This window comes from Ammospiza nelsoni, chromosome Z, assembly GCF_027579445.1.
Source record: "Ammospiza nelsoni isolate bAmmNel1 chromosome Z, bAmmNel1.pri, whole genome shotgun sequence".
Lineage (NCBI taxonomy): Eukaryota > Metazoa > Chordata > Aves > Passeriformes > Passerellidae > Ammospiza > Ammospiza nelsoni.
Genome location: NC_080669.1, coordinates 21,680,032 through 21,692,156, shown reverse-complemented (window position 1 = coordinate 21,692,156; position 12,125 = coordinate 21,680,032). Strand labels below are relative to the sequence as shown.

At 39.5% G+C, this 12,125-nt stretch overlaps 1 protein-coding gene across 1 annotated transcript; it reads left to right on the top strand.

The window, feature by feature from the left end:
- The first annotated feature begins 9,597 nt into the window (after positions 1-9,597).
- LOC132086774 (tetraspanin-3-like) lies at positions 9,598-10,523 on the top strand. Its single transcript, XM_059492669.1, has one exon. The coding sequence runs from the start codon at positions 9,615-9,617 to the stop codon at positions 10,407-10,409; it is 795 nt and encodes a 264-aa protein (XP_059348652.1). The 5' UTR covers positions 9,598-9,614; the 3' UTR covers positions 10,410-10,523.
- Positions 10,524-12,125: the final 1,602 nt, after the last annotated feature.

The window sequence follows — 12,125 nt, the reverse complement described above, 5'->3', positions numbered from 1 at the left end:
GTATTTTTGGAAAATCTTTTTTCAATTTTGGTTCAGGAAAAAAAAAAAAAAAAAAGCAAGATACCCTGAAATTCTCTAGGGAGACAGTTGCAGAATACTGTTCCAGTCCGTTAAACATATTGTTCTGAATTATATCATAATACCTAAAGTACTTTTAAAAAACCCTTGAAATTAAAGATAATTTTAAAATGAAAATAAATTAAGTAAAATATCCCTGGAGTTTCCCTGAAATGTTTAAAATATTCTTGCAAAATATTTGATTTTTTCCCCCTTGAAATCTGAAATCCTAGGCTACAATTTCAAGTTCTACTTAAATTCATGAAAATATTCACTTTCTAGGCAAGAAAAATTCTTAATATTTATTATATTTATGTATTCAAATTTCATTTTTCATAAAGAACTTCTTCTATAGGGCAAAGAATCCTAGCCTGGACCCTTTTTGCTAACTCTGAAATCTTTGGCAGTGTTCGAGTTTACTTTGACGTTTCACCTGTATCTTTTTCTGCAATCTGCCTTCTCAGAGTCACTTGCAAGCATGAGGATATGACTGAAAAAAACAGTAGGTCTGTTTTAATGTGCCAGTTTTGGCTGCCGGGTAATCTCTGTGTCATCAGGTGCTTGTTCGTATTTCTCTCTGAGCACAGGCTTTTTCATTTATCAAAGCTCATTTTATTGCCTTCTATTCCTGCTGCTTTCAAATCTGTGGCACCTGAATGCTTTGTTCAATTGAGTTCTACTTTTTACTGCTACCTGCAAATTTGTCCAGAGGGGTAGTGTGAAACTGAGGCATGGATCATGGTGTCTGAGATCTACTTTTTGGGAAGGACATTGTATTTTTTTAATAGGTTTTACTACTAGCCACTAGCAAACATTTCACCATTACTTATTGAAAGAATAATATTGAAGCATGGTGAACCCAAAACCACAGTTGCCATTCTTCTGGTATCTCACCTGTGCAATATTGAAGATATTTTAAATTAAACAGAAGATATACCTGTCTGGTAAATTGCATAACCATTTTTTACAAATAAAGCAGTTAAATATCCAGACTGAACCTATACAAACCTAGAATGCGCGTGTATTTAGCAGGTTTTACCATTATTTCAGTGCTTTTAAATCTAAAGAAACACTGGTTTTCAGCGGTGGTTGTTACCATGTTAGTCAGGGATATGGACTCTGTCATGATTCCATGTGCTATTTCAGTATTTTTAAGGCTTACCAAAAGCATTTGTCAAAGTGACACTTGTTAAAGACAGGTTGAGCACCACTACATTTTTGTGTTAAAATGAATGGGGCTGCCACATGGCAAACATCCAGGATGGATAAAGTCTTGAATATTTGAGTAAGAGCAGCTTGTTCTTATTAGGAATGCAATGAACACAGAAGAATTTGTTTCCACTTTTCCCCGCACAATGTCTTATCTTCCTTTGAGCACTTTGCACAGGAGGAAAGCATTTTGCACAGTCTCTGTACTGTGGGAATAGGAAAGACACTGAGAGCCAATCTGTGCCACAGCAAATCTAGGAAGGTCCATGGCCTCAGCTGTTGCCCCTTCCCTCCTCTGCAAAATGTCTTTGCAGAAGCTTCTGTCAGCTCCACTCCCTTTGAATCCCATGTTTTCTGGAAACTGGAGCTCTTATTAGGTGCCTGCAATAAATTTATGCATTCCACTTGCTGACAGGTCTGTAAATACCACTTTGTTTCCTAAGTGAACATATTGATGGTGAAATATGTCAGCATGGCATGTGGAGAAAATGATGCTGTTCTGGTCACCTCCACCATTGCTGTAACCCTCGGGGCACAGGTAGAACCTTTGTCTTGCTCCTGAGGTTCTGCCCCCCTCCATGACTCTGGGGACTGCTGTTAAATGGACTTCCGGCCCATTGGCATTTGGAGGCCCACATGGTTGCCAGTGAAGTGAAATTGCAGTGTTCACTTCCCTTTGAATGCTGTGGCCCACACATTGAGGATTTTAGATCAGAGCAGATACTTCTGAAAGATTCTCTGCCTAAAATTTCACACTTTGTGAAAATTCTCCACAACTGGGGTTCATAATAAACATTTTTGCCTAACTACCGATTTTGTCTAGCTGTCTACTGGTGCCTGATCATTTGTCAAAAATGGCTGTTCAATTCCCTAAAGTAATGGATATCTACCTCTGATGCTTCCTATGCCTGTACCACTCTGATATGTCTCCAATGTCCACCTGCAAATGAATATTGAGGGAGGGAAATGTGTACAAGGAGTCGCAAGGTTACCCTTCCATCAGCATGAAACAAGAGTTTCCCTGAATATCATGGGCACTGCATCACCTTGTGCTTGTTGAGTGGGTGGTGGTAGGAATGAAAGCTTAGGTAATACCTGATTTCTTTATTTTGGATGAAAGCTCAGGGTAGCCCTGAGTAATCTGGCACTTTGTTCTCTGCAAAAGGAAGACCACAGTTACTACCAGGATTATGGAGCAATTTTCTATTCAGTCCTGAGTGATTGCTCTCACAATGCCAATCAGAGAAATGGAAATTATCTTATTTTGTTAGAGAGACCACCCAAACAAGTTTTGGAAGGGGATTGAAGGAGAAAAATCCAGTTAATGCTTTTTTTTTTTTTTGAGTATTTTCGGTAGCTTTTATCTTGATTCAGCAACTATGTTCTTCATCATTGTCTGTTTCATTGGCAGCAACAATGAATGGAATTTGTCTAAACCTACTCACAGTTTTTACTACAAATCTTTTTTTCCTTTGTCACCCCTCAGCTTCACACTGGGTCTCTGACTTTTATCTGACTGTTGACAATGGGAATACTTGCACGTCTTGGTTTATACTGGCATGGATATTCATGCTGGAGCAAGTACTCACTCAGGACTATAATCGGTACTGCGGAAAATTGCCTCAGACTGAGCTGTAGGCAAGAGAGCTGTCTGGGCTTTCTCACACAGAACGTATCCCAGAGCCCAGGTCTGCTGGAAGGTGCTGAAGAAGATGCTTGGGTAACAATAACCACACACATCAAGATGCTGTGGGAAAGGGTAATGTGTTTCTAGAGTACTGGAATATTTTTGGTAGACCTAGCTGGATTTCAGCATTATGGGAACTTCTGAAAAGGCCTCTGGTCCCCAGCAGTGGGGCTTGAAGCTCAAAAATAAAGTTTTGATGAGTACCTAAATTCTGAAATAAAATAAAATTACTCCTACCAAGACAATGCCAAGTTGTTCTACTTGTCATTGGTCTGGAAGATAGCAGAGACATAATTCCTGGTACTGGAATGCATTCACATTTTCTCTCCCTTAAATGTGTTTTTACATTCCATGTTCAAATATATTTTCATTTATTTGCCTTTTTTTTTTTTTGTATTTAGATGCTTGTATGATTTTAAACATAATAGATCCTTTCTCTGTCAATGACAGCATCTCCATTTAAATGCAGAATACCTCTTGAAGACAATTGTTTGGTGGAGAGATTGGAGATAGAAGTAGAGCACAGAAATAAATTGCATATTTCTTTGGTTTTGATTTTTTTTCCCTCTAAAAACTGCATTTCATCTGAATGGAGATGCATAAAAATCCTATTAAAATTGGTTCCACTTCTTTGAAATGTGCTATAAGACTAATTCTGACAAAGTTGACATTTTATATGCTCATATCATGACTTACAAAAGGTAATAAAAATAAATTCTTTTGTACAGTCACTATAAAACCTGGTATGAGATGAACATTAGGTCTGATACAGATATTCTTACTGCTATGCCAGTAAAAACAGACAAGGACTCTATCAAATACACCTTTTAATTTCACTTGGCTAAATTTTCAGCTATCTTGTAGGCTGAAAACATTCTTTACTAATATCTTTCTTGGTGGAAAAATGTGACCTGTAAACAATTATTTAGATTAAACAAAAATTAATATTCTAATTGATAGATTTCCCCCAGTCAATCAGCTGAAGAAGAACCTGCACCCTGCAAAATATCTCCAATGAGTTAATGAAGCACAGTCTGCACAAATTCCATTATTTTGTGTAAGCTCCCATTACAGGTCTAGAGAGGTCTGCAAGCTGCTCACACCAAGATAATCCAATGCTCTCAACTTAAAGAAGTTGCTGTATGTATCTTTGGACAGGACAAGTACTTCAGAAGTAGTCTTAGGCTCATAACATCGTTGCTGCTACAATGGGGTTTTTTTAAATCCTAAATTGCTGCTCAAGTGAAAATGCAATCAAGAATTTTTTGCATGTGATCATGCTGAATCTCTCCTCTATAGCCAAGTTTGAGTACAGGGTCCAATAACACTCAAACAAGTACATCACTGCTGCAGTGCTCTCAAGAAAAAACTGATATTGCGTCCGGAAATGAGTCTAGTAATTTGTAAAAGTACCTCTGTAATTTAGGATGCTGAGACTGACTGATCTTAAGATTTATCAGAAAATTAATTTGAAAGACCTGTATCAGGTGATGTATACATTTAAAGTATCAATATTTTAAAGTATCAATATTAAAAAAATATTTCCAAATTTTTATTCACTTCTTACTGCTTTACGGCTGCACAGTTGGATTCATTCACTAGTTGGGCAAAAGTTCACAAGTAAAATGCTACATTTTGCTAAGATCTGAGTTTTCACATGCAATACAATGGAGAAAACTGGCCAGAAGGGCTCCAGCCCAGTGTTGCATGAAAGACTTCTCTTGAGGAAAAAGCATTGTACAAGGATTCCATTTTCTGAGGAGACACAAAGAACAAACTTCACTCCTGAGAAGTTCTGACAAGTCTTGTCAGGTCTTCATAACTTCCAGATAATGTATGCAGGCGCTCCTCACTTCCTCCCCAAAGAGAAATCTGTCAGCTGAACAATTAAAGGCCCTATATTTCAAATTAAGAGTCTTTTTCAGACAATGCCCAGAAACCTTGCATATGTTTTCAACTACAAATGAAAGTACTGCATTCACATAAGTAGTATTGTAGCTAGTGATGGTTGAAAACGATGAAAACCAAGTCACAAAATACTTTAAAAGTCAAGGTGACTTGAATTTCATGGTATTCAGCCCTTTCCTAATTTTTTGAAGGTTTTACAAAGTACCATTTCTTCAAATCTGTTTTTATTACTAACTGCAATAAAGACAATCAAAAGAACAGAAGTTCCCTTTTAACTGTAATTTTTTTTTTTCTTTTGCCATTCTGTGTCTTTTAAAATGTTCTCCAATTTTGGAATTGACAGAAATATGGAAAGTGAGTTTTTTCCCCTCCTTTTTTCACAGTTTGATATTCTGTATTCATCCAGTCACAAGGTATTTCAGAGAAATTACAGACTGGCAAGCCAAAAAAAAAAAAAAGGAAGGGGAAAATAAGATTTAACAATAAAAAAGGAAAAAGCTTTTAGTCTGCATTTTAAAATGTTCAATTAATAAAAGGAAAGAAAGAGGGAAATACTTGAAAACACCAAACTCTTGACATTTGATTTTGAATATTTTCAACACCAATGAATGTGTGGAATCTTAAAAGCAAAACTAAATAAAAGCCTGAAAACATTTGTTGTGTTTCCTCAATCACAAAAAGGGTACTTTTGGTGTGGCAAATGGAGCCAGGGTAGAGAACTGACAGACTTGCATTCAAACATGTCAGTAATGGTAAATCAGCTCTTGAGCGGAGTACATTTTCTCCATGAACAGGAGCTGGTAGTCATACCTCTGTTTGCTTCAAGCTTTCCATGGGAGGCATCAGTCTCACGCAAGGCAGTATCACCTCGCTTTGGTTACTATGGAAACTGGCTGTGCATGGCTGCAGCTGTAGGCACTGGGTCCAACCAGGGCTTTTTATCTTCCTCCATTTGGGCTGCCTTAATGATCTTGTAATATACGACATGTTGCATAAAACAGTGTTCTTTATTCTCAAAGAGGCAATGCACGTTGCAGATTTCAGTGTTTTAGAGATGGCTTTCCAGTTGGTACCCAGTCCTTCTGCTGTGTGGAGTTTTGAGTGCCTGTTATAGCTTGATCCAGAAGAAACAAAGGTTGGTTTTGGTTTCCTTCTCCCCTCCCCCCACATATTACTATTTAAGTTTTGCCACTTTACATGCAGTCACATCCAGTCAGGGCTTTTCTTGGAAAGTGGAAAAAATCAGTGTGAATTCTCTTTGACTTGGGAAAGATGTACTGCCAACACCAGCAGAAAGGATTTGGACCAGTGAAAGGAGGACCAATACCACGGATACCCATTTTCACTTTTTCTGGATTTGTCAGCCCAATTGGGTGACACATCAGCTGCCACCCAGTGGAGGTGTCAAGAAGGTATGTAGTAGTGGGGAAGCTTATTGTAAAAGTGGAGTTGATGAAATTGATAAAAACCACTGTTTTTTAGAATGGTCTTAAAGGTTTAAAGAATGGTTTTTTATTTTATGCTACGTGTGCCTTAATCTAACAAGGCCTTTAGAAGTTCAAACTCTCAAAACAAATCTCCTTCTGAGTGCTTTAAGTAGATTTCACCATCTACATCTTCATCTGTACATGGGCTACAGGAGAAGTAGCAGCTGTTTTACAGAGGCAGTTTTGGGGTTTGTCTGTGGCACTGGGACACTTTGAGCAGTTCCTGAGGTTATGGCTTTGAGATCCTGTATCTTTTTATAGGAGGCCTGTAAGAAGCTTAGAAGATTGTCTGGTCTGGTCTAGTGAAACGTTTCTTGCCTGTGGCAGGGGTACAAGAATGAGATAATCTGTAAGGTTTCTTCCAACTCAAACCATTATGTGACTGTGATTCTAAGATGGGCTTGTGTAGCTATAGCCTAATGCCATGGTCACCTCTAGACTTTGTCTTGTTCACACGAGTCTGAACAGACTAGCTGGCCATCTTGATGTGAATTGTTGCCCCTTACAGCTCAGCTATGCTCCCTGATCAATCTGTATGACAGCCTGTGTCATCCAAAATGAGTTTAGTCAGCTGCCTACACTGCACAAACACAACTTTGGCTTGTGTGGCTCTCTGGTTCTGCTCCTGGGGCCAGATGGAATGAGCTCCTCTGACCTTCTGGGCACATCAGAGCTGTTCAAAGTTATAGCTTTCTAGAGCAGTGAATGCAAAAAAAAAAGTATACTGTTGACATTTTAGTAACTTGAAGGATTATACTTTCAGCAACATTCCAGAAAATAGTTTATCTATGGTGTCTTATCTGTTACACCCACATTTGAATTTCAATACTCATCAGTTCATAAGCAGGAACAACTTCAGAGAAAATAGGGACAGCATTTATCATGTTGTGCTGTTTACCACTGTAAAGAAAACAGAGGAGTATTCCTATTCTGTCATACCTATATTCTCTTTGTCACATTACAGTCTCCTGATGGATAGCTTTGCACACTGCTTTTTCAAGCTTTTGTCCACACACACAGGTAAAATGACTTATCACAAAGGCAGTGTTACTGAGGGTGCCAGTTTGTCTTTTGGTTACTTCAGAGACCAATTCTGTTTTTCTTGTCCATCATCTTACATTTTGAGCAGAGGCTTTCTTTTTTGAGTAACTATGCATTGCATAGCAAATAGAGGGTGAGGGGTTTTAGATAGCTCTGCCAATATTTGTTGCCACTGCTGCAATTCCCTCTTCCATGCTGCTGAGTGTGCTCTGTTTCCCCCAAGGACACTGAGACCTCTCACCTGGGTACTGGCTCCGAGTCAATGTTTAGTGTTGGTGCTTCTGATTTCCGTATTGAACTGGTGGTCTGCTATGATCTCTGGCCCATTTGTTCTGCCACGAACACAGAGATGTAGAATAAGCTAAATGGAAGTTATGTTGTAACTCATTTCTTAATATCTCATTTAGCTTTATGGGCACAGGAAAGGGCAGAAAGGAAAAGAGGCAGGCTGACATGCTTTTGTTCACAAAGCTTGCAAGCTAAAAAACAGTAGTACACCTCACAGTATTTTCTGATGTGTTTCTGATATGTTTCCTCACACTTTTCTGATATTTTTTTCCTGCACTGTGGAAACAAATCAGTGTGGCATCCATGTGTGTACAGATGTGAGGGGGAATTCTGTTGCCCCCCTTCCCCATCTCCTGATGCAGAAGACAGAAATCAGGGAAAAAAGCATTCAAGAGACTAAATGAATGGCAGCAAAACCAACACAGCAGGAGGGCTGGGGGGTAGCAGCAGGTGGAACAGGAGAGAGGACAGACACAGACATCAGAGAAGGAAGACAACATTCAAGAGCATCTTTGAAAGAAGGATTTTGTTAAGATTTAACAAGTTAATCACTGCATGCTAATTACTGTTAATGAAAAGATTAAAAATAATAAAAGCAATTTATCTCATTCCAAAATAATTAGCCTTAATAACTTGTTTGTACAGCATATAGAAAGAGATTTTGATGGGAATCCGCCCAACATCTGTGTATGCATACTGTATATATCAGCAATAGGTTCTTGTAAAATGTCTGACAGATGTGGGATCATCAGTTTTGCTGAGACTTTAACAGGGTTCCAGGGATCTTAGCACCAAATTATTCTGATTTTCTGTCAGGTGTGCAGGTGCTCCTGTTTCTGAAAATGAGGATCATCTCTCTCTATTCTCCCTTATGTATGTATGTTGCATTAGTCATGCTCTATGTCTTGGGAAACCAAAGAGACCTTAAGGGACTTCATCAGGACAATTACAGAATCACTGCTGGGCTTGGGGTCTGCCTTCCTGGCACCTGTGGCAAGATTTATTTGAGTTTCCAATCCTGCATGGCTCATGCATACCACAAGTTTGAGCAATAATATTCTTCTGATAATGCTGATAAAGTGGCATCAATTCCCTTTGTTATTATTGTGAAGTGATTTAGCTGGTATGTAGTTCAGTTTCTTTACACACAAGGAAAAATTAATATAGCACTTACTGCCTCTTGTATTCAGTCATAACAGCAGTCAGTCAGATCACTGGCAAGACAAGCTGAGGGGTAAAAGTGTGAAATAGCTGGGATTTCTCATCCAGGTGTCTTGAGTAATTGAAGCTGTCTATAGAGAAGTCTTGCTGAGTAAAAAAGGGCAGAATATTATTAACATCATTATGGCCCTTAAAACACTGAATGAATGATAAAGGAGGATAATAAGTCTAGGTGAATATCACCTGTGGAGATTCCTTATTGAATAGCTTTGCTTAAACCAGAGCCATTAAGCTCTGCTCCAATCAGAGCCATTTGTCAATGGCTCTGACTTGCCCATATGTTGCCATCCTGGCTACTGCTGGAGAATTGGGTAGTCCAAGTAATCTGAGAAAGCAGTGCTCGCTACCACTTTGACTATTCCTCCGCATTTAGGTCTTCCACACATGAAAGGAATGCAGCCTTCTTCCAGCTGTCCTCCTTCAAGTGCAAATGTCTCCAGTGACAGCTGAGTAAGGGACCCTCCACAGCAAGCTGGGGACATACCTTCTTGGTTCCTGCAGGCTGTGCTGAACAAGCTGCAGCAGCAGCAGCATGTGATCAAGCTGATTCAGGGCTCAGTCTTTGTCCTAAGGAGCCTTATCTGAGTTGCTCTCTTGCAAATTGTTTTTAGGTGGAGATATCATCTGCTGCACCTGGATAAGTGGGGTTGAAGCCTCTTAAATGCTGATGAGGAGGATTAGCTGGAGTGAGCACAATGAGGAGAGTTAGGGCTGTGATGGGTCTGCCTTCCTTGTGGTGCTATGAGGATGCTTACCGTAGGTCCTTTGCTCGATCTGTGCTGAGGTTCTTAGGCTTCATCTTCTGGGGTACTGCTGTGGCTCACATGTATGGTGGAGTTTCAGCAATCCTGATGTTCAAGAACTACAGATATTTATTTCAGGAGGCTTACTTGTCTCTCCCTGGTTGGTTGGCTCTTGTAACTGCACTTACATTGCTACCTATTGGAGTTTTGGCTCTCTCTATTTCTGTGAAGAGTTCCCGCAATCAGCAAGGGACTTTCATGTACTTGCTGCTGCTCCTTCTTTGCTTAGAAATGTCTTCAGTAGCTCTGGCATGTTCCTACTGTGTTAGGACAGCTTCTCAGCTGGAAAGTGCTATCAGTTACCTTGTTCACCAGCACAACTGGACATGCTCTCAGGATCCTGGAAGCAGTGCTGTGGATGTGATACAGAGGAAGCTGCACTGTTGTGGGGTCCACAACTACACAGACTGGCTAAAGGCATCATCTTTGCATGATCCAACTTGTGTCCCTGAAAGCTGCTGTAAGGAGAAGCATTCCCTCTGCAGGGGAGACTTAGGCCATGTGGAGCAGCTTTCTGAGGAAGGCTGTCTAAAGAAGCTGGAAGACCAGTTGTGTTTCTCCATGCTGTACATTTTTTGGTCTTGTATTGTGCTAAGCATCCTGGAGCTCTTGGCTGCTGTCAGCAATTGCATCCTCATGAGACGTCAGCCATTCTGTGAACTTTCTATTCTGGACTCATATGTCTTCTCACAGGACTATAGGTACTAGCTGCTTTTCTGGACCTTTTGCTACATGTTTCCTTGGCTTTTTACTACTTTCTTGTTGCATTGGAACAAAATTTTGAAAAATTGCATAAATAATAATAATCATGAATCAAACTAATTGATAACTGTTGGATTTTTTTTTTTCTTTAGTGTCATGATCTTAGATCAGTTTTCCCACAGGTTATTTTTCAGTAAGCATTCTTTATGTGAAAATCTTCTGGGGACAAGTCTTCAGCTTGTGCAGACACAAAACCACTGTATGTGAGTGCAGGGGAAGGAAGCAGTAAGAAAAGGTGTATCTGGCTCAGGGCAACTTGTTGTGAGGTTGTGAGCTTTTGGACTGCATCTTAACTGTACTAGAATCTTGCAGAGCAATTAATGTGCAAACTTGTGTTGGAAGCTTTGGTTTTTCTATAAGATGTCCTTTGGATAAAGTTTAATATTTATTTTTTCTTGCTAAAATGCTGGTTTAAGTAACTTATTCTTCAGTTTTTGAAGCGGCATGAAGGTACAATCTAAGTAGATTTGACAGCAACAGAGTAAGTAATACCATGATGAGCAGCAGGAGGTAAAGCAGTCTTGAGAGTTGCACGGGAAGAATTCCCAAATAATAGAGCAAGGAAGTCTGTCTGTATTCATTCATTTATTTCATGACAGAGCAAGGAAGGAGTCAATTATTTTTTGCAAAAAAAGTAGTGTGTGCTTGAATTATGCTAGAAATACACTGCTTTTTCTTAAGATATGTCTGCCCTTCTTATTAAATCCACTTATTACCACTTATTAGTTTTCTGTCAGTCTCCCTCCAGCCTGCATGTGCTGAAAGGGACTAACCTAGCATGTGGAGGTTAGACATATGCTTGTTTATGTCAGTGCTGTTGGTGTTTAGAGAGGTGCTGGCAAAGGCTCTGCTCCACCTGCGCTGGACTGTGCTTGTATGTATGTATCTCTTTGGAAAGTGTCCTGAGCCCTTCTGCTGGCTGCCTGGGAATGGGCACTCCAGCAACTCTAGCCTTTGGTGAGTGTGTGTAGGAGATCTCCAGGGCCTACAACTGCACCACATGGTTTTACTGGGCTGGAAACAAGGACAAGGCCTGGGTCACCAAAAGTGCTGGACCTGGCAATTCCTTTAGTGCTTGAAGTAATAATCAATTCAATCATTATTGCTCTATGTTTTTTACCAAACTTCAGGTAACTTAGTGCAAATTTCAGGCCCTAAATCACCAGATGCTGATTTTTACAAGCAGAAAAGAGAAAAAAAACAGAGAACATTAGGTCTGTTCTTGAATGCTAATTATTAGCCATGTGAAACAACAAACATGAGATATACTGCAAATCTCCTCCAGTATAAAAAAAACCAAAACAACAAACCCAAAGCAAGCAAAAATCCCACCAAAATCCATACACCTCCTTCCAAACCTACCTCAAACAATTAAGGTATTGCTTTAGAAAAAGGAAAATATTTAAGTCATTAGACAGAGTAGTTCTTAAATAAAGAGGGAATGACATGGGATGGGTGTGGCAATGAATGAAGTTTGTCTAGTTAAGCGCCACAATAGGGACTTTGTGGTACCCTGGCACATAAATGCTTTGTAATGCAAATTACTGTTATGACATTAAAAAGATGCAATGAAGCGACAGCAATAGGCCCAGGGAGAAAGAGTTTATTGTATAAAGGAAAGTGGAAGAGTGGAGTAGATAAAGAACCTTTTTACCATTTGCC